The 24,025-nt window shown below is 40.6% G+C and overlaps 1 protein-coding gene across 19 annotated transcripts in view; it reads right to left on the reverse strand.

Moving 5' to 3' along the window:
* Nucleotides 1-24,025, reverse strand: part of IQSEC1 (IQ motif and Sec7 domain ArfGEF 1) — a 341,882-nt gene that overhangs the window by 42,176 nt on the left and 275,681 nt on the right. For all 19 annotated transcript variants that reach the window (XM_068694437.1, XM_068694436.1, XM_068694434.1 and 16 more), the window contains 2 exons: nucleotides 11,226-11,508; nucleotides 6,372-7,636 (listed from right to left, as the gene is read on the reverse strand). In XM_068694437.1, the coding sequence (XP_068550538.1) occupies nucleotides 6,372-7,636; nucleotides 11,226-11,508 (1,548 nt within the window). The remainder of the gene's footprint in view (nucleotides 1-6,371; nucleotides 7,637-11,225; nucleotides 11,509-24,025) is intronic.

Below are 24,025 nucleotides of genomic sequence, written 5' to 3' on the forward strand. Positions count from 1 at the left end.
CCCACACACAGGGTCATTTGCTAATGCACGGCCACATCCTGAGCACCCACCCAGGCATTGTTGGAGCAAACTGGTTACCGATTCCTGGCACGCAGCAGCGGCAGCGAGACGTGTGCCCAGAATATTTAAGGGCAGGCGGAGCTGGTGGCGGAGGATGAGGTAATGGCTCTTTCACTGTTCCAGGGACATTCGCACACAGCTACACTGCTCATAGTGCAGCCTTTCAAAAGCTAGATTTGTTTTCAACATTTGGTAAAGTTTATCCTCCCTTTTAGTGGCAATAAAGGGAATCCTTATGCCCATATTTGAAACCAGTGCTCGGGATACTATTGGTTGAATTCTTGCAGTTATACGTTTCAGCTGTTCCTTATGGGCAGGACAATGTATGCTAATCAAAGAACCCATCGTGGAAAAAAGGAGGGGAAAAAAACGGGTCCTTGGGGAGAAAAGATAAAACACGCATAGAAAAACAAAACACGCATGACTTTTTTTTTTCTTTGGGTGTTCTCAGTTAGGGCTAAATGTTTTTAGAAATAATGAAAGTCATACTAAGAACATTCTTCTCTTCTTACTAACTCCTCAGCATGTTAGAGGACAAGCTACATGGAGTGCTTTGATTTTAATTTTTGTTGGAACTGTCTATGGATGAATAATCTGCAGTCCAGATGTTGCAACAACAGTGAAGTCCCTTTCAGCATACACTCGAGGATGGCAAATGGCTCTGTTGCAAAACCCTTAAAAAGCCTCCTGCTTCCCCTTTCCTATTCCTACTGAATCTTTCAAAAAAAAAGTCACAGAAAAATAAATTAGCAAAGATATTACAGCACAATTGACAAAAGAAAAGAATCAGTTCAAAGGTAAAGAAACCCAACTCAGTTTGATTTGCACCTTCTTTCTCTTACTCAATCTGCACTTACAAAGCCCAAGATCATTAGAAAAGTTTCCAGTAAGCTTTCAACTTAACATTCTAAGGGGTACAGTCTAAAAATACACGTTTTCAAACCAGACATTAGAATGCTGAAAGAATGCCACAAAACCTAAAAAATACACAAAGCGTGTTCAGCATCTTGAGCAAAATTCATTAGGCATGTGATCCGTGTAAATGCAGAAACAAAAAATTAATAGACATAAATATTTAAACTAATGGCTAATTGTAAAACTTTATTTTTTATTTTTAATAAAACTGGACAATTTTTATGGATTTCAAATAAAGAAAATGTTTGCAGTACTTTCTGAATGTATCAGTACTTAGGAATCAATCTCTATCCACATATAAACGAAAGATACACCTTTGTTGAACAGTTAAAAGTCCTCTGAAAAGCTCATTGACAAGTCTGCCTTGTCACAAATAGTACATTTGTATCCTCTCAGATTTCCAACAAGAATTTCTCTACAAATTGTAATTTATAATTTTGTATTTGGTATAATCCCTCCAGCACTTAGCGAATTCCTCTCGTATCTGCTTAGTGAAATAAAGAAATACTTGAGTTAATATTCCAAAGAATATAGACATGCTTAAAAGAGACTGCTCCTGGAATTAATATTCAAATCATAACCCTAATGATTTTTAAATTTTAAATAAAATCATCACCACCATGAAATAAATAAAGCTGGTAGGTCTTTCAAGATTTAGAGGTCAAAAGATCACTGGGTAATACAAGCAGTAACTCATGACTTCTTAGCTCCATCACTAGCACACCTCTGAGAGAATTCTGGAAGAGTGGGAGCCTTGATAATAGCCTGTTAGGAAGGAAGTTGCAGAAAAATCTTCAAAACAGTAAGCTGTAACAGACTGGGGAAACAGGGAGAACAGTCCTCTATCTGTACAGCCAGATAACTGGCAAGGAGCCAGAGTTACTGCCACCAAAATGGTGGCATGAGAGCAGGGAGCCTGGCAATATTCTTCCTACCCATGCACAGCTCTGCACACGATTGCAATCTGCTGCTACTGACGGCAAAGCTGACCCAAGGGTAGGAGGTATTTCTTCAGACTGCTGAGGTTAAACCATCCTGCCCTATTTAATCTGCTCGAACCATCAGTGCACTGGTAGCAGAATGGAACCTGAATATCCTACCAGATTGGGCTGCAATAACTGGTAAGCCTGGTATTTCCAGACTGCAGTCAAAACAAACACGAGAATAAAATCACAGTCCTTTTTACTTTTTTTTTTTTTTTTAAGCAGCAGTCAAAAGCCCTCTTGAAGCCTTATTTACAAGCAAACTAGTCTCAAAGTCTGTATTTGCATAGGCAGGGTTTGAAGCCTGCAAAATAAACCTTTCTAGGTAGTGTTTTCCTTCTGCCTGTAAGTGAGGGATGGTTTCCAGCATCATTTCTCCCAGACTACATCCCTTTCAGACTGCACTGAAGAAAATGCCTAATTCAACACAGCTGGCCTCACCAAGCTTCCCCGGGAGCCCTTGAACTCCGGGCACGCACCTGCAATCCTTCCCTGAGGAAGTCAATGAATGGTAACACACAACCGGACACCCTATTGACAGAGCCAAATCACTACTGCCATTCAAAAATAGCAGCAGATACAGAAGCTGTTACTTAGTTGCACATTATTTGGCAGAAATCATTCTGTTTTAGGGATACTGTATATTCTAGTATACTGGGTACCACAAAACATCCTTAAAAATGTGTGTTTCTTTAATCAACGCTAAGGCTGCAACTTGAGTGCCACGTTTTAGACTGGAACAAATTCCATGATCAAGTGATAAAGCTCCTAGAAAAGTGCCTTTCAGTTACCTATGGTTTCTTCTCTGCTGCCTTTCTCTCCTTTCTCCAAGGACCTCTGAGCTACTCAAGTTTTGCATAAAATGCTGATTGAAGTGAACCAGACCACCAGTTGTGCTCGACTTTTACTCCACCCATAACTGGCTATTCTCATAAAAGGCCTCTGGTAAGAGAACTGCTCTCTGGCTTCTGAAAGTTATTACTGTAATCGGAGAGACAGAAAAATTACAAAGCATCTGTTGAAATTTCAACTGTGAGGATAGTGACTTTCCATGTTTTTGAAAACTCTATTCTTTCAACACTCCTCCGGAACAAAGCAGAAGTATTTACTCTACTACAAATCGGGCACTTCTTTAAGTTTTTAAATTCTCTGCATTTCAGCCGACCACGTACCGAAAAGAAATATCACAATTATTTGTCAATTAATGTTTGGGATCTTAATTTGCAAGAGAGGTTTCAAAGATGCAATGAAATTAACACAAACATGTTGTAAAAGACATCCCTAAAACTTCCTCTGGTGGATTTGGAAAAAAAACCCTCGTAAGAGGTAGCTTCACAGCCACTTCTTTCAGTTCTGCCGTCCTTCTGCCTGGGCGGAGTGCACGTCCTCCCGGGAGCTCACTGCCAAGACCTGCACTCCTCCCTGTTTTATGATCGTAAATGTGTCAGGAAAGAGGACACGATCAAAAGACATCTAAAATGGGTCTGCGGCATTGACTCCAGCTCTGAAGAGCATACTAAAAAAGCATCCCAACACAGGGCTGGCGTGCAGCGGGTCACATGGGAGGAGCACAAGCAGTTTGCAACACAGGACTGTGCGTAGGCACCCCTCTTCTGCCCTGTCACGGGATAGAAACTGGGAAGGGTTTGCAGACCAGCCCATCTGACGTGCAGGCCCGCTTCGTGGCCCGTCTCTTGGCAGGTCGGGCAGTCATCTTTCACATTGTTCTGGTTGTGAAAGAGCACTCTGCCGAGAAACCAAAGTCTAGGACGAGACTTTCTTTTCAAAAGATGTTTGGACTTCTAAATGCTGTGACATACCTCACGTGCTAAGGCCAATGGGCTGATGTTACACACCTAATGCTCAGAAATTAGTTGAAACTATGGCAACTGTACAGCATGTACCTAAAAGGAAAAGGTACGCTCCGTGTTGAATAGATCATAACCTGCAAACCCTGGCAAGTGCCTGAACCCAGCCTCTGTCCCTTCCGTTACTTCACAAAATGCAATTCGCAGTCTTACTGATACACTCTTACGAGTCTCCTGAACTTTTTCAAGAATAAAGCTCTGGAAGCTTCCCAGCTACCTTTTGAGAAGAGCTTGCAGATTCATGCTCCATCACGTTCTGTGCTGGTTTAATGCCTGACATTGCGCAGAGAGGAACTGAGGCTGTTACTGAAATGTCACAATCTCTGTGGACTTGAAGAAGAGCCATAATCAAAAACAAGGTACACGGGATATTTGGGGATTGTCTGAGCTATCAATAGAATCAGAGTGACTCACCCGAAGGTCATTAGACTCTTCACTTCTGTATCAATCCTGGAGATAAAAACGCTGTGGAGGAGTGAAACAAGCATGCAGCCAAAGCTCAGGCAGGGAGGTGCTGCCCGGAATTCTGCGTGGTGCTCTGTGTTAGAGCTCACTTCTAACAAATTGCACATCACCTCACAACCAGCCAATATATATAACAAAATTTATCTACTCTCTCTACTCTCTTTCAGGTCCATGCCTCACTTAGATGTGTTTCAAAGAACAGTCTCTATTCTTTTATATTCTTGATGTTTGTTTTTCACTTTAAGCCTCCTACTGATATGACATGTGACATCTGACAATTTCCAATGCCCTCATTCATCTCCACATGGTGCTCGAGCACTTTTTCCATTCACCCTTTTTTCTTACACCCTCCTTCAATTGACTCAAAGGACTGTATTATTGAGCTCGAAGTTCACTGATCATTGACTGCTGAAGGTTTAATTACTATGTAAAAAATGAGCAAACACCAAGTTTTCTAAATGTCAGCCAGGCAGTTCCAGCACCTTCCTCCCCATCCCACCTGCTGCCAAGGATGTTAATGTTTTCGAACCTTCTAACGGAGCCTGCCTGGCCTACTTCAAAAGCTTTAAAAGCTGCAAAGTTCCTCTGACTTCTTCCAGTTAGTTAAAAGCTATTAACTTTTTACAAATAGTTAAAACAAGCCTGAAAGCTTTCACAGTCAAACCTGACTGATCTGTACTTAGTATTGTAATGCACAGCCTCAGGTGATGGCATCTAAAAATTTTAAATATCTCAATGTTACAACACATTATTATATGATGAACCACTGATCTATTAATCCAAACAACACAAATCACAGCACAGCTAGCCAAAAGTGAGGGCTGAACTCATTCAAGCCGTAGGAAACTGCGAAGCAAGGTCTGCGGCAGCACACCAAATACCTCCTAGCTCTTCAGAAAGCTACAATATTTTCATAGAGAGATCCTGAAGTACTCTGCAGAGAATTTTTAGAAAAACAAACTCTACAAACAGTAATGTGAGCTGCCAACAATATTTTAAAGAAAAATAAGAACTTCTGGCACTTAGCATCTTTCATCTAAGAGCTCTAAGGAGCTTTATAAGCAGTAGCACCAGAATAGGTTTAAGATTACTGTAGCCATTTAGGGCAAGGAAGTTGGCACACTAGGTATCAACCAAGCGGTGAAGGAAATCTAAAGATTTCTCATGCCAACCACTTAGCCATGTTTATCTTCACATTATGATAGTTCTAACAAGATCTGTGTAACTCCTGTCATGTGAATGCAGAGATTAAGTAGTATATTTTCTGTTACCCTCTATCATAATATTCAGTTTTCTACTAACACCTGGCAGCATCCAAGGAAGAAAGTATTTAAATGAAACATAAATTTATAAGCTATTCTATAGGAGCTTTAAACAGCTCCATGCATGGGAAACTTAGCAGTCAAAGGTGGAAATAAATATTTTGTGACAATGTGGTACTTCATATATCTACTCAGTGTAAAAATATTCAGCAAAAAGTTTTTTAGCATCAAAGTTTTGATGAAAATCATTGAACACGTTTGAAGCCTTGCCTGGGGTAAACAAGAAGTTCATCTTCCACTGCTTGTCATTTTTAATTCCCACGTGACAAGTTCTACAATACCTACGTGATTAGGGCAGGAGAAGATTTTGTATTTGTTATACCCACAAACAAAAAAAATGGATCAGAAGTAAACAATCATATTTTTGCCCATGAAAGGAAATGTATTTGTCTTCTTTAACAATTTACTACTGTTTATATATTTTATTTATTTATTTATTTATTTCCCCCTAAAGCTGTTTAACTATGAAGATGTCAATTTGTAAATACTCTAACATGAACAGCCACCATGAGCAAACAAATCAGTTATTTGATCTAGGTGGCCTATTAACATGCCTCTGATTTTCAGGGATGTATGTATGTATGTATATAGTGTATTACTTCTTTAAAAACCTCTATGAAAACACTGGGGTCATTTTTTCCACTGAAAAGCCAGTACCACACTATCATCTTACTTACGTGATGCAAGTAAAATGTTCCTTGTTCAGTGGCCACTTTTCTATCAAACACAAAGAGAAAAGGGGGAAATGCTGTACTTACTTGTTAAAAAGGTTTAGTCCAATCCTATAATGGCGTTTCCTGATAATATCATTACTGAAGGCAGGCGAATCCCAGCTGTTACGAGTTTCTTTGTGGTATGTTTGTTTGCTCAAGGTTTGCTCCCTTAGACTGTCTCTAGAAGAAGATTCTGAGCTGCAATTTATCGTATCATTGGAGTTGGAAGTGCTGTTGATGCTGTCATTATCTCCATCAGAATAATCAGACTCTGATTTGCTTTGCCTGTTTGCTGTGCCATTAATAGCTAAATGACTATCGATAGGCCTAGGCCGGTGTCTTGCCTCCTGTTCCTCTCGGGATATAATCTTAGCAGGAATATTGTGAGGGATATGTTTTGGGCTTCCTTGCTGACTAGTGATTCCTCGGTCATACGCGTTTTGTCTCTTTAACGAACCCCTCTCTGAGCGGTCGCTCAAGTCCACTGAGCTGTCGCTGGGCGGCTCTATAGTTAGCAACGGTAGGTGATCCATTCTCATCCTCTGCTCCTGACATTCCAGGGAAGGGGTGCTCCTGCAGCTCGTATCAGTATCTATCTTATCGTCCTTGTGGGTCATGGACCAGTACTCTTGAGAAGAGTTCACTGAGCGGAGCCTTAAATCAGATTCTGTGCTAGATGGTCTGTCAACTGACTGGGAAAGGGGCAGGGGTGGAGATAACTCCTCCTCGTCGATATACAACGTAACATCACTATATGAAGCTGTCATCTCATCAAGCTTCCTGTGATCCACGTTGTGGATTGCTGGTTTAGTCTGAGCACAGCTATCCCTTTCCAGTTCACGACTTCTGACCGGATCTGGAGTCTGGACTTCATCAGAATGGAGACTACGGCAGTTCAGCGCATCATCAATGGACTCTGCGAGGGATTTCACTTGCCTGGAAAAAGCATCCTCCAGTTCCGTTATTGCATCGGCGAAATCAGTAGATGTTGCTGGAGACTTCATGGTAGCTGACTCTCCAAGGTCACCACATTCAGATTGCACCAGAGATCCCAGCTTTGACCCATCATTTGTAACAGAAACTTGTTTTCCTTCAAAATAAGAGCTGTGGACTTTCTCAGGTCCTTCAAAGGAAAACTGCATTCTCATATTGGACAGTACAATGCGTCTTGACATACGATTTTCAGACATAGAACTTCTAAGACGCTCAAAATTTTTGTTCATCTGATACTGGCGAAAAGCTGTTTGTATGGTACGAGCAGCATGTCTAGTTATGAGACGGCCTCCATATTTCCGTTCTAGCATTTCCACCTGTGAAAGGGTGAAACACACTTACTTTTAGCTTGATGCATGTTACAACAAGGCAAATGCCTTTAAAGTATAATAAATATATATATATTGAACTTTAATTTTCAGGAATTTTTCATAGTGCATACTGGTTTTGAAATTAAAAGCTCGAAGCTCTAAACTAACCACTGCACAAATAACAAACCAGACATTTGCAGAGCCCACCACAAAAATACAGACAAAAACATAGCTCTGTGAACTCTGTCATATAAAACTAAGGTGCTAGCAACTTCTCTGTGTTTAAGTGTTGGTTTTCACACATTAGCACTGGCATGCCCGTGTCAAAGCAGACCGGATAGCACACTGATGCAGCGTAATGCAGTCGTTCGTTCTTCGAAGGGAGAGCTGTTCTGAACGTGAAATACAGGTACACTGCAAATTGTCATATTTTGGGAGCAAATTCTAAAAGTGGCTGTCACTGTTCCAGGCATGTATCATGTTCTACATGAATAAAAAAACAGGTAGCAGAGTTTCACTCAGGCCTGATATCAAAGCAAAACCGAGCCTCTGAGGCCAGACACATCCAGAGAAGTTGCTCGGAGAAAAGATCCACATCTGCAGTCTTCCTCAAACCAAGAACATATTTTTCAGACTTTCTAAAGACAAGTTCAAATCTATTTTCATTCTTGTAATTACACTCAGAGTTGCCAGTGTTTCCAATTAACAGAATAAATATGCAAAATAAATACATTATAAATGCTATCAATTTAACCTGAAAATGACATGTCAATGCTTTTGGAATACTCATTAAAAATTTTCAGACCTTTCCTATGAAAAGCATCACTCATTTAATAAAAAACACTGAATTAGATTAATAACTAGCTCTAATTACATTTTTCCCAATACTTAATTACTGTTCCCCTGATTAGTCTTTGCTGGATCCATATTATTTGCAAACACAAAATGCCCATGACAAAACAATATGCTTAGTACCACCCATACAAACACCAGTTTTCTAACAGTGCTTTTGTGCAGGTCCAGGCAATTTTCACATATTTATCCAACGAATCAAAAGTCCTTTTTCCTCTCTCACAAATCCAGGTACCCTTCTATCATTAAATATAATTCTTTAATTACTCATCTACATGCTTGTGCACACAAACCCCCCTCCCTGCCACATGCTTCGGAGATCTCTCCAATTAGTTGTTAAGTTCAGATATTGATGTGCAGAGCAGCATCATCCTCCTTCTGTGGGAGGAACTGAATGCTGCTAGTCCATTGTCTACCACTCAGGAATTGTTGGAAAAATATTTCTTGCAGTGCTATTGACAGGTTCAGCAGTTCTCACTCCCCTGCCACATTAAAGATTATCTTCTTTTTGGCTAGGTTGTTTTTAAATGCAAATCGTTGATATTTTGTTGTTGTTCTAGGTGCAAAAATTATAACGCACGATTATTGGCATACCTGTGGAGAGCAACTGCCCCAATGGGCACACATCAGGATTACTGCTGAGGAACTGCTCTTCTGACCACATCAAACTCCCTTCTTTTAACTGAACTCAAAAAGCTGGGACTGATCTCTGAGCTATGATTCTGAACATCTCAGAAAATTTACCTCCAATGTGTCTTTAAAATTTAGCCTTTCACCCCAAATGGAAGTTATATTACCTATTGCACATGTCTAAGAGGCTATGAGGTTATTTGTAGGGAATTCTGAAAAAAAAAAAGACTAAGAACTTCTATCACAACCCTGCCACTCCCAACACACATTTGCTACCAGTTCTATCCATAGAATACATTAGGTCAAGTGCATTTAAATAAATGTAAAAAATTATTTTGCTGGACTAATCACAAAACAAATGATGAAAATTAATAAAAAATAAAAAATGAATTATCTGAACATTATTCTTGTAAGTAGGTTGTTGACATTCATGTTTATACAGAAAATGATATCATTGACTATCATAAATCAGGGGAGGGTTGGTGGGAATTTTAATTGCAAGTATTTTGGAACTTGCCTACGTGATTTACCAGACCAGTGATTGATATTTCTAATAAGTTCTAATGCACATTTAGTGCACGTTGCTTTTAGGTAAAGCCTTGGATATTTTCCTAAACAGCTTAAGTATCTTCTGAGATTTCAATGAGAGCATTTTCAAGAGCAGTAAGCAACTCTTAGGTAGCAAGCTTCCTTTATGTATCATTGTCACTTTTTCATTCTGTGGGAGTCCCTGGACAAATACAAAACAACATCTGCAGTCCTCATTCTCTGTCATACTGGCATAAAAGGACACATGGAATTAGCCTCTGTGGAATATCTGCAGGGCAGGACACCTCTTTAGTAAGCCTAGCGCTCTGTATTAATCTCTCAGGCAACATCTAGCATAAAACTGCCAAGGGTAGAAAAGAAAGTAACATTTTAGATCTCACAGGGAAATCAAATTTAATACCAGAGCTGGCATAAGCTAGATCAAGAATTAGGAACTTGGTATGGGCCCAGTTTGATACAGAATTAGGTGAGCATAAAGGCTAACCTAAATCTAATTTGCTATCCCAAATACTGGCTTCAACATTAAGTCAGAGCTCGAGCTTTGATCTTCCAGGCCTCTCTGGACAACATTATATGCCTCTCCAACCTGAAATTTTAGAACAACAAACAGATTGCAAATGAAAATTAGCCCCTATGAATTTCACTAACGATGAATGAGTGGTCGAAAATCGGGAGTAGTTTGCTTCCTGCAGAATCTGCAGAATTTTGCCTTCTTTCCCATTGTCCATCTTAATGTACAAGTTGGAGGGACTATGCACTATACCATGATGCTTCACAGCACATAAAATATTAATACTGTGGGACAAGAGAAATCCAACAACAAAAAAAACACATATGCATTGGTGCCTTGGCTAGTGTTCATCTATCAGTAAAATCCAGTGCATCCTTAACGGTAGTAAGGTATTACAGCATCAATTTCAATTGTTAGATATGGAAATCAAATGTTGAATATGGAAAATACACAGCAATAAACATCTTTCAAATAGGACTACATTCAGAATAAAGCTTAAAAGGAATGGCTGAAGCTGACTGACATTAATGTATTGCAGAAACGCCTTGTTAGGGATAAAGGCTTTGAATATTTACATAGCCTGCATCTAGTTCTTTGTAAGGCATACGGGAGTATGTGGTTGGGTAGAAACTAATTAAGACCCTGAATTCATCCCACAGACATGGGAGAATATCAGCAGTAGTAGGCTTTTCCTTTCCTTCAGGAGCAACAAAGATATCCAGATTTCAAAATGACTGATTTTCTTAGAAAACCATTTTGCATTATTACATTCTTATAAACAGTGCTAGTCTCAAGCATGAATCACAGTTCCTGACAGTTTTTACTTTTAACTCTATTAACGTAATTGTTGGTGTTTTTTCAGGGGATAGGACATGGAAAGAGTTTAAAAGTTCAGAAATGCTAAGTTGGTTGCAGGGAAAGAACAGTATTTTCAGTATTCTAACTGAAATGATGCTGCAAAAAGTTTTTTTCCCAGCTGACAAACACGTTGCCATTATTGTAAACGAGGTTAAAAAATAAAAATAATAATAATTAAAAAAAAAGCTCAAATACCTGCTTATCCTGTAGGTCTGAAGAGAGTTCATAGCTCTCAGAAAGTGATCTTGACCTTTTAATAGCTTCTTCCTCTGCTTGTTTTCGTAGTATGGATGTTGAGTGCTGAAGTTTCGGCCTCCGAGATCTCTGTTGTCCAGGGGAGACGGAATACAGCCCGTAAGCAGAATGCTCGTAATGGTCTGGACTTATAGCTGAGCTGTGTGTTATCGGCCCTTGGTGGTAAGCTGACGGGCTGTCCAAAGACGTGCCAGTTTCACTGCTTGGAGCTTCACCCTCAACACTAGACAGACAATAAAAAGACAGGAAAATCCTCAGGTGAGTACTGTATACCAAAATCCTCTGTAAACAAGTAGCACGGTTCTGATTTTTATGCTGCCATCCAGCACATGTTACTCAAATTCATAGTTATTACAGGGTAATGACGTCAAATACCACAGTTTTCATTGAAATTTAAGCAAGTCTCTATTATTTTTTTAAGAGGTCACCTTCAGAAGGTTAGTCAAGCAGAAGAATGGAGATTTCAAGCATTGTTTCACTTTATACATGCTAAGTAACTCACTTAGCAACTGCTGTGTAAAGTAAATGAAAATACTTCATTTCTTAGAAGAACTATGAAGAAGAGCTACTACGTTTCTCAAACCTAAAGTTTAGAAAAAATAACTACAACAGAAATCTCATTTATTTATCTGCTAGTGAGAGATTGCTCCCTTGGGATACTTTTGGCATGCTTTATAGTAAAGCATCCCAAGGGATGGTGTTTCTGGCTAATGAAAGTAAAACAGTTCCAGGTAGGGAATACACAATAGGAGCTATCTAGCAAATTAAATACTTTATTTTCACATTAATGCTGTTACTGCTATGGAATAAAGAAAAAAATAAAACCTTCATATTAAAGGGCTGCACACAATAGGAAACATTTTAAAACTGAATCCTAGTCAAGCTTTATCTTGATGCACTGATAACTTTTTAATGGTAATTTTTGTTTGATATTTGCAGCAGCACGTTCTCACATTGCAATAGTGTACCTGCTCCCTTCCACAGTATCTCTTGTTCACATTTCACATAAATTCTTACTATGTGCCTCATCCTTTGTACAGAGAGCACTGATAGAAAAAATATATATATATATTTTTTTAATCACTCAAAGACTTAGCAAACACTTCTTCACGCATGCATAAACATCAGTGCTTGCAGTACTTCCCCTACCTTTTGTTCTAGGAACAGGTACATCAAAACTCTAAAGGCATACGCAATTCCACATGCTCTCACAGCACCTTCTGTTTCACATACTGCTTTCATTCACATATATACAAACATAAAAAATAAAGCCCTTCTGTTGTCTCTCGGAAATGAAATGCTGTGATCCTCGCTACACACACATACCACAGCAGTCCCTTCAGCAGTTCAAAGTACGGAGCGACTTCTGAAAGAGCACTCTGCACCGGACTGCAGTGCCAGCAGAGATCAAGGTTAACGCTGTCAGAGCTCTCCTCGCCTGCACGCTGTGTACTTTTCAAAGTGCGGGAGAAAAAAGACCCTTCGATTTCTCAAAACATTTCTATAAACACGTAGAACTGAAGTTTCTCTTTCTTTGCCCATCAAAATATGACTCTATCCAAAAGGTATTTTCAAACATACTTTACCCGAGCTGGAAATATTTTCAGTCTACACACATCACTTTTTCCAAAAAGGAAGCTGACAGGAAACAAAATCCCTTTTGCTCAATGACACAGATGGCTTTTAACTTAAAAATGATAAATTATCATTTTGCTAGTGACATTGAAACCGTGTAACCACCCATTAAAAACAAACAACTTTTTCTCTCTAAAGTAGCCATTTCTTAAATTTACACTATTCTAAAAATGCTTCGCACTCTCTCTTTAAATACTAAATTCCTCTGTTCTTCTGCTGAACTAGGAGGCCACACTATTTTGTACATCCCAGGTTCCTGATTAAAATCCTATTTGTAAGAACTTTTCATACACACACAGTGAATTTGTTTTATAATCCAGTCTAAATAAATAGGAAGTCAGGAATTATCAGCATTTCCCCCTTCTTAGGATCCGTGACTTTTTTGCCTTCCCCTCCCCTAAACTGTAACCTATTTAATAATAACCCTGCCATGTTGATTACAATCTCACGTTGACATCTTAATAATGATACCCTCAACGGATCACTTAGCCTTTCCTCAGCAGAGGTAGTACTGCCCTGACCAGGAAAAAAAAAAAAGGAAGTGGGTCTACCCAAGGTTCTGATTAAAGCTAGGGGTTTCTTCTCTGTTTTTAGTTTTCTTTCATACTTTTTCCAGGCAGAAATATGAGCCATGAATGAGTTGTGCTGCTTGATCTTGTTTTGCTCACAGGCCTATTCCCTGCCATCACATGCCTGACCTTTGAAGCAGGGAAGTAATTATCTTTTACAACATGCAGCCTCCTGCACAGCAGTATGGCAGCCCTTTAAAGCAATCGGGAATGCACAACTGCTACTGTGTACTGAGGGCTCTTTCCCATGCAGCCTTCCTCGTCCGTTAATTTAAGAAGAGCTGAAGCTTCACACCAGTGATTTCATAAAAATGCAGCTCCAGTGACAAAGAAAAGCAGCTCGCTTTCTTCTTATTATGTCTTTACACATGTTTGGAAAGGAAAAATATTTCAAGAAATATTACTTGCGTGGAGTTCTGGTGCTGGCAAAAGATGATCGCTCTGCTATGGAGGAAGTGCACACGGAGCATCGTGCAGCAGGAGCTCGCCATTCACAGTGACCCTGTCCGTGTCTGTTTGAAGGACTGTATGCTCAGAAGGGTACCTTGGCTTCAAAACAGAGCCAGTCACTGCAGGGTTAGCAGCTTCTTTTGTCTACCCTTGCACTAGAAAGGCCAACAGACAAAACCATCAGGGACTCTGTTCCTACTTCCTCACACGTCCCCAGATGGATGAGAAATTCAGTACCTTACGTGCACTGCAAAAGCGGACAACAACATAACAACACTGACCCAGTCTCTAGTAGAATTAATAAGAGCTTCTTAATAAAGGTCTCTGATTTGAGGCATCTGCCAGCAGCCATACACGTCCAGTAGAATTACTGATAATTTCAGTACTCAGAGAAACTTACAGACAAATTTGGTTCATCCCCCTGCAATTTACAACAGCGTACTACTAGGGAGAACAGTGATGCAGCAAGTATTCAATCTGGGAGAAGGCAGAGCAGTTGTCATTAACCTGTCATTTTTAAAACTTCACTTGCAATGTCACCCTCCTGCCTCAGCAGAAAGCAGAGATTCATCATTCGACAAGCTAGAAAAAGGTTGCTTGACAGTATTTTACAGAGAAACAGAGAATGGAGCATCTAAATGGTGAAAATGGAAATTAAATATTTAAAAATAATTAGTACTAATAACTTGACTTTGCATGAACAAAACTTTAAAACATGGTCATAGAAAAAACTTTGCTTCCTTGAACATCTAAATCATTTTTCTGCAGGAGTGACCAGTACTGTCTGAAGCAGGTTCTTCTGATCAGAAATTGTCACAGGCAGTTTCTGCCTGCATAGACCTCAATCTGTACTACTATAAAAAACCACACTGAATCAAGGAACAACTGGGAATATGGAAAGCTTAGAGAAAATGGAAGGAGACCGAGTATAGGATTTTTGACACATCCCAATGGATACGTACAACTACTGGCAAAAAAAACAGCTTCACTTTACTTTTTCTAACTAATATAAGCCAGTATTAAGTACCAAAAATAGATGGATTGAGCCATTATCTTCTCTTTTGCATCTGTGTGGCTTTGGACTTCCTGGAAGACCTGGGCAACACACCGCAAACACCTTTATATTTAAATGCATCAACTGAGGTGAGATACGTGCACGCACGTACGATCCATTCTCTTCATCAGCAGGGCAGTGAGCTGGGGGTCCCCCGTAGGGCAACGAGCTCTGTGTTCACTCGCGATGTGTGCTGAGCCCGAACAGCGCCATGCTCACTGCTCGCTGCCCTCTCGGAACCGGAGCAATACCACGTGCAGGCAGCGGCTGCCACAAAGCTGCTGCTCCAAGTGACGTGCATAGATGTGAAAGCTGAGCAACACAGAACATGGCTACATCTTTGGACTAAAGTAGCAAACAATAGATCCAAATGACAACATGTAAAGTAGAGGCTGTTGCTAACTAAGCGGAGGTCTGTTTTGTTGGCGGTTGTTTTATAGTTACTTCCCACTATTCAGGTGACGAGTTTGCCTCAAGAATTACCTAACAAGAAAAAGCTCTGTCTTCCTTCTGCCGTCTGTCTACTGCCAAACATAGTTGCGTGGTTAGCCAGGACCAAACCAAACCACTCCTCTCTGGGCATTTCAGCTGCATGAACCTGGCAGGTCTTTCTGTTCCCGTGTCTCATTTTATAAGCTCAGATCAGAAGTTGTTACTTCTGATCACAAAGGCTGCAATTAATTGACCAGTACACTAAAAACAGTGTCATATGTTAAAACAACATAGTTTTCAGGACATTTGAATATTTACTACATTATTTGTGATCTATTTTTCATTTTTATATCCGTACCTTCCTTTTCCTTCTGACCTTCTGACCAGAAACTGGAAAGAATGATGAAGACCTAAATTTCAGTAAAGACCAAACCCTGAGCTTTTCCACGAGTATAAATTTCCTAGTCCCACTGAGAATAACGGCCAAATGATCAGAGAAGCCACAAGTTTGCATCCATAGACACAAGCATTTACCTGTCAGAGGGACTATACTATGAAAGAAGCAGAATAATAAGCAGAATAACCAGAAAAGCAGAAATTGACTGCTTACTGAGGCCCACTACCTTATCTTCAAAACTGCATGCATGTAAAGAGGAAGCTCAACATCAGAGGCACGGGATCACTGGGTATTCCCATCCACCCCAGAAAGCTCACAGTTTGCACAGTGCAGCATCCCAGCACGTTTGCAGCACTAGAATACACAGACAATGAGAACATATGCCTACAGAGATCTTCCAAATGCTGAAGCCAGGACACTGTAGACTGTAGATTTTGTTTGGAACCAAAAGCAATTCAGCATGCTTCTAAATAATATAAATGCCAAACCCAAACTGCATGCAGTGTGTTAAAATAGAACCAAAAAACCCTCTGAGTAAATATTTGAGAAATGCTTTTACCAATAAATGCTCTCTGAAATCGCTGGTAATTTTCATCACTCATTCAGAATGGACTTTCAACAGTGCAATATAAAGACATGAAATTGAAAACAGGCTCCAACAACTGGATGGTACATTCATGAGAACCAATCCCCACTACATCCATTCTGTAAAAACATTGTTTTGGAAATAATGAGGAGTGTGACAGTATAATATGTTCGTGCTGTTACATCTTAAAGCTTTTTCCATAGTATTTTATATCCTTAAAGGAATTAACACAAATTCAAAGGTACACACAAAATTCATCTGAATGGTGGAAGGTATGTACAAGTATGAACAAAAGTCTGACATTCGCTGCCAACTCACATTCTAGCTGATAAAACTACCACTCAGCCTTGCCATGGCACCGCACACGCTCTGTTCTCGAGGAAACAGAAGGGCTTTAAAGCACAACTGTCGTACAGTCTGGGGCCAGAAATGGCAGTCAAAACTCCAGGCAGCCTGCATAACCTGAATTTGGGCTGAACTTAATGAAGTATTTATACATTTATTTGTTGCAATTGTGAAGCATTTGCCTGAGTAGTAGTAGTTCATTAAATTCTTCAAATTTATCCCTTCTCTAACTTTCCTGTTCTTTCATGAATTGATGTCATTTGTTCCCATCTTCAGGAAAAATGAGGATAAACCCGGTTCCCTTTAAAATGTATCTACTGAAAGAACAGTTCAGCAAGCTGATTTTTTTTTTGTTGTTTTGTTTTTTTTGGTTCCAGAAACATTAACAAGTTAACTACAACTAAAGTATCTAGATACCTAGGGGCTCAAACATATAATTTATGAGATACATTTAAAAGCAAAACAAAAAGAGTGAAACTATTTACATGAAAACCTCATTCCATAAATATGATTCCCAGTAAAACCTCTACCCTATTCAAAAATACATATCCCATATAAGTAGGCCCGAATGCCCAGGAAGCAAGAAGTGCTATGCATCTGTTTTACACCAACTATATCTTTTTAAAATTTGGAGGTCAGAGAAGTCAAACTCCAACCATAACTCCTAATTATAGATCCCCCCTTGACATGCATCCAAATTCTCTACCTAGCTCAAAGAATGCAGACCAGAAGTCGCCGTGGAACTGAGTAACAGACAGAAGCTCCATGGCAGCTGCCAGAGCAGCTGGTATGGCCAGACATTTCCAACACGAAGCCTGAAAAACACATCCTAAAAAAATGTTTAGGTCAAACCAAGGCATTCCACATAGGAACAAATCTCCACAAAAGTTATTTTCCTGCATATAACTTTTTCTTTATAAGTGCAACAAAGTCCTACTTTGAATGTGAAATTTTAAACCACAATTACAAACAACACACTAACTAAAACTATGACTCCCCATATGCAAGTTAATCTGAACATATACATTCATTTGACAGGAGGGTGCACCCCACTGCTTCAAAGCTGGTTTACATTTCAGTACCTGTGGTGCCTTCTACTATGAACTAGGAGGTGTATTTAATTAAAGCTCTGACGTATGCATTGTATTAATTCAAATTATTCTCTACAAAAAGTTCTTAATGTAACTTCATAAAATGCAAAACTAGCCATATGTAGCTCATACAAGCTAGTTTTTTTTAATACCTCCCCCCTCCTTCCAATATTCCCCAATGGGGTGAGAACATTTGAGCAGAAGTATGTTATTAGCACAATTTGGAACAGATTACAATCTGGTCCTTACTTCCATTTCTGTTCTGTACTGCTCTAGTAAACAAAAGTCAATTATATTAAGAACTTACACAAATCCCCAAACTCAATAAATGCAATAACATTAACAAACCAATCCACCTTCAAATATACACTGTCAAAAGTTCAAAGCCATTACGACGGACAGCAGTATTCACAGGCATTGACAAAAGCTTTGATCCAGGAAAGAAATATTGACCGACTTGTTTTACTTAGAACACACTCTCAGCTGTTTCTGTTAGAAACAAACGAAAACTTTGAATATACATCAAAGTAATGTCCCAGGTAATTCGTCTCACTGAAGTTATACATCACTGTACGAAAAATCCAGACAAAATTTGCATGTTCTCAGAAGCGAACACTAATAACCCCACCGCCCGATGCTGTCCCGCTCTGTGGAACAGGCTGCCAGCAGCACCCAGCTTCAGTGACAGCACAGTCTGAGGACCACTGACAGGGCGCAGAGCAGCCAGATCCACAGGCAAATACCACTGTGTGCCCTGCAAACCTTCAGTTGCTTTCTGGTCCAAGTCCTGCATTTAAAGTTACAGAAAATTCCTAGCATCTGCTCACTTGGACACTACAGACACTCATCAGATAAGCCTATAAAAGGTGCTTATTTTTTATTTTTTTAGAAGACATTTTGACCCACAACCTTATATGCTACTAGCAGTAGCAGAGAGCAGGGGAAGAGCAATGAGATATGATTTTCTCCTTTCTAAACAGAATGTGGGAATTAATGCACTCTTTCTTCTGTAGCAGAGATGCACACAAGAAAGATGAAAAGAGAGCCAAACAGAAATTTACCCTACTTCTTCATTTAAGGGAACAACCTCTATAACAGATTTAAGAACTAAGAATACACTTTTGAAAAGAGCTTACTTGAGATTATCTTCAGCTTCCAGGGAGGAGAAGGAAGGTTAAATACCTCACATATCACCTTTGTCTAAGTCAAACAGTGGCAGCATGTTGGCTAGCAGACATAAGTATCTACTACAGAAGGGTGAAAACCAAACCAACACAAAGCAAGCTCCTCTCCCAGTACCCACTTAATGCCTTATGAAGTGGATCTGCTAAAGGCAAAGATGTATTTTTTCATTAATTGGCAGCTGGAAAGTAGCAAAGGAGCCTGACAGCATCAACGGAACTTGAATACAGGCCACAAAAGTTACCTTCTGTCTCAGGGAAAGACAGAGGATGCCATTCTCCGCTAAGCTGTGCTAATTATCGCACAACGCACATTTACTTAGCAGTGACCATATTCCATACTTTGAACTAAAAAAAAAAATGGACAAAGTAATATTAAAAGAAGACTACAGCAATATTTTGAGGCTTGTGGCAGGAAGAGTTCTTAACTTTATCACCACAATTTTAAGATTTTTTTAGAGGTTTGTCTTTATTGTCTGCTGCTCTTCTTTGCGTGTCAGCACCAAACATTTTACAATATCATCTATGCTTCAAAAAGATCTCAATCTGTGAAGGTCTACCTACTACTACGGGCTTTGCCTTGTTTCTCCTATGCAAACTCTTACAAATGGGAGAAGCTTTATAAATCTGTGGAGTTTCTCAATGTAATTGTGCTCAAATTTGACCTCAGCTACTTACTATTTGTTCAGATCTATCAGTCAGCACCTTGAATCCTCTCATTCCCCACACATGCTACATATGACATGCATTCAAGAGAGTAAGCTACTAGAGCACGTTCTACCACTTATAATATCATGACATGACCTTCATACAATGCTAATTTTAAAGGGAAAGATTTAGTTTCTGCAGCTGAGAAAAACCTGATTTGCATGCACAGCTGAAGCAGCATTTGATACAATACAAAAATCCTTGGCGACATACAGCAGCCAGCCTCGTCTTTCACCTCTGCTGTGGCTTCAGCTGTTGTGTCAGCCAGCCAGAGGAAGAGGTGACGCTGAATGACACCGCTGAGAAATCATCTCGCTAGCAATCCATTTCTGTAAGAAACTAAATACTAGTTTTCTCTGCCCATCAGGCCCCAGTGGATAATAGTCTACAAGATGGGAAAGAGTATGTTTATCCTATATATATACACGTGTATTAAAGATCCTTAATGAAATCCTATTTACCGAGTAACGACAACTTTCGGGCAATGGAGTTTCATACCCAGAACAAAACTATATTCTCATCTTGGATCAAATACACTTGACAAAGCCTATTATTTGACTTATGTTAAGGTTTTACCCCTTTGCTAGTTGAGATGATTAAAAATAAGGTACAGTACACACAGCTCCCAGAGGCTGACTTCTCCCTGGAGTTACAGATAAACCTCCTGAGGTTCCGAAAGCAAAGTACTTACAGAAGCCAATCCAAATCCAAAAGGAGGGCAGACTGTTAACAGTCAGACCAGACAAAGCACTCTCACCGATTTAACAGCCTAATTGTATTGTTCAGCTTTAAACGCTGCACAAAGCCCGTACTTGGAGTGCCAACTACCTTGTGCCAAGTCTGAGCAAAAACAAACAAAAAAAAGACAAAAAATGTACTAGCTTTATCTAATGGAAAACAAAGTGATTTCAACGTGCATAAATGCATATAGGCATGAGAACTCTCAGCAGGTAGGAAACAAAACGGATAAAGGAGAACATAGAAGCCTCTTGCCCATTTCCAGCAAAGTTCAGAGTTTTGCTACAGAGCAGTGAGAACGGGAACTGCCCTGGAGCTTTCTGCACGCAGCGGAAGAAGCCTGAACTGCAGAATCGCTGCTAAGCAGGCTTTAATCACAGGCATCCTCAGCGAAGTGAGATTCTTTTCCCTTGCAACACACCCTACGTTTATATCAAAGTGTACAGAACTTAACATTTAGGGAAACAAAATGGTAAGAGTGCTTTTGCTTTCAAGACACAGCTTGGTGGAAAAGAAAACTTTTTAGCTGTTACTTCGATTCAAGACAATGTGTGCAAACACAGAAGGTACTCGCTGACATGCCCAGAAACATATGCTGAATCTGACCACGTGCAAATCTTTACTCTCAGGACAAATGAGACATTAGATACCTACAGCCTCTAAATCAGCTAAAGAGCTGACATGATCCTTTTCATTCACAAACTTCCTTCCTTTTACATTTCCTCTCCATTATGCTGACTCCGTACATTTGATAGTTCTTTCAGTGTCAGGGAGGAATTAAATAAATGTAGGCTTTCAGCAGGGCTTCTGACCCATGGCACTGATCACACACAAAAAAACCAACACAGTAGCAATTCCTGTCTTAGGATCCTATAGGTGCTATTTCAAAGCTTACTAGAAGCCAAGAATGTATTCCCTACAAAGCCTACCCACTATCACATTTTAAAATCTGCCCTAACTAACTTTACTTGCTCCTGACAAATAGAAGACCTCCTGCACATCTACAGAACGGGGTGATGGCCAGGCTGAATGCAGCACAGCAGCTCTGTTTAGGTGCAGCCCATGCGTGCCCAGCACAGCTCTGCGGCTCAGACCGCCAGCGCCCTGCGGGACTCCTGTGGGTGCAGCCGGCCGTGGCTGCCGCGGGAGGCTGAGCAACCACAAAGGAACACGGGGTCTGAAACACAGAACTGGGATCGTTCCTAGAATTTCCAGGCTCCTCACCATGATGTGATCCACAGGTCATTCCATAAGAGAAAATCGTCTTCTAGGACAAGGGTAAAAGTCTGGTTCCTGAAAACAAGGGTCACCATTTTGTGAACCAGAAATCACAGCATCACAGAAAGGTTTGGGTTGGAAGGGACCTAAAGCCCACCCAGCCCCACCCCCTGCCATGGGAAGCGACCCTGCCCCCAGGCTGCCCCCAGCCCCATCCAGCCTGGCCTTGGGCACTGCCAGGGATGGGGCAGCCACAGCTCCTCTGGGCAGCCTGGGCCAGGTTCTTGCCAGTCTCAGAGTGAAGAATTTCCTTCTTGTGCCTGACCTACACCTACCCTCTTCCAGTTTAGAGCCATTACCCCTTAATCCTATCACTGCACCCCTGACAGAGTCCCTCCCCAGCTTCCCTGTAGCCCCCTTTAGGCACTGGAATGCTGCTATAAGGTCTCCCTGGAGCCTTCTCTTTCCCAGGCTGAACAACCCCAGCTCCCTCAAGGCCCTCTCCATAGGAGGGGTGCTCCAGCCCTCTGAGCATCCTCGTTGCCTCCTCTGGGCTCACTGCAACAGGTCCATGTCCTCCTGGTGCTGGGACTCCAGGGCTGAACACAGGGCTCCAGGTGGGGTCTCACAAGATCGGAGCAGAGGGGGGCATCACCTCCCTCTGCCTGGTCACTCTTCTTTCGATGCATGAAGATTGGAATACAACGGGCTCTTTGCAAACACAGATTTTTAAAGTGTCTACCACAGACGGTCAGAAATGATCTTGTGCAACATGCTGCACTGTGGCGGCCCAGGAAAACCTGAGCTACTACTTTTCTTCTAGGCGAACCTAATCAAAACCATCTTGATCATGTTTTTAATAATAAAAAATTCCAAGACTACAACAAGTTGTTACCATTTGGGACAATTTCCAATAAATGCTGGGCAATCCTCTCCTGTTTCACAAAGGATTAACAGTGTTACAAACAGGAAACTGCTAGGCTGTGACTCCTCATTCTCCCCAAAGCTGAGGCACTGGAATCAGCTCCTTCTTCAAAACAGCTTCCAGCCAATACTTCACAGCACTGGCTATGTCCGAAACAAGTTCCACAAAGCAGAAGAATATATAAACAGCAGTAATGAACTGTCTTTTGAGAATCTAAGAACAGCTGAAAACATTACCTAACATTTAACACCCTGTGAAATGTCGTTAGCTTCAAAGCATGAGAATCACCCCAGACACCTCTAGAATGGAAATAAAGCAGCTGTTTAACCACATATTGCAATAAAGCAGAACCACGTAAGAAAGAAAAATAAAGATAATTTTTATTCCCAATTGAGAGTGCAGAGAGAATTTAGGTTAAGAGAAAAGCTATAATTACATTGAAACATGAGCAGAGAGCCCGGGTCTTACACAGGCTGTTCTGTTAAAACACTGTCAGACCCGGCGGAGTTGCAGCTGATCAGGAGCACCGCCGTCCATCTCACTTGAATGATGACTTCCTCAGCACAACCTCCCCAAGCGATGAGGGAAACGCTGTCTCAGGGAGTATCTATCTCTAAAGGCAGGGGTGCTTCCAACTAAATCACCCGTTCCTTCCTAAAGATTTATCCTGAGTTCTGTGGGAGTACCAGCACAGCCTGCCCCCGCCTCGACCCATGGAAACTGACAGGACTGCAACCAGAAATCAGTACGGCTGTAGGCTACAGCGAAAACAATACACTGACCTGGAGTTACATACAGACCAACACAGGGATGGCTACACTACAGTGCCCACAGCCGCTGCTGTATTTAAACTCTTCACGTGATCCAAGGTCAAGTTTGGTCTGGTCTACCATGAAGGCTGGGAATGAAAATTAAATGAAAGTCAAACTTTCCCTTTTTAGGATTTTATGACTGGCTGTACATACACCCTGTAACAGAAAATGCATTGGGTTTCTGTCTTCCTTTGCTCTACGCTCCATGAAGATGACAGGGAGGTCACGCATATAGCAACAAACAGAGGGAAGTTAGTTTTCTTTCTCTCTGTTCTTACCAAAACATTGAAAATCCCGACATCTCCATCCTTGTTAATCTGGCAGATCTTAAAGACAACTGAAATGTTTGGGACTAAACAATGCAAGTCCCGCCGCCCAAACAAGATTAATAATTTTGGGATTCCTTTTCTATTCACTACAAGTAGCCACTTATGTAAAAGGAAACCAAATGTAACTGTTGCATTTTGTTTGTGTTTGCACAAGGCAACGAGGCCCTTGGTCTTTAAACAGAAGTTAAACTCAGATGACACTGAGCTACTGAAAGAATCTGATTACCAGATACACTCCGTCAATTTCCTGTATTAAAGGCTACCAAAGGC

Source organism: Anas acuta, chromosome 11 (assembly GCF_963932015.1).
Source record: "Anas acuta chromosome 11, bAnaAcu1.1, whole genome shotgun sequence".
Classification (NCBI taxonomy): Eukaryota; Metazoa; Chordata; class Aves; order Anseriformes; family Anatidae; genus Anas; species Anas acuta.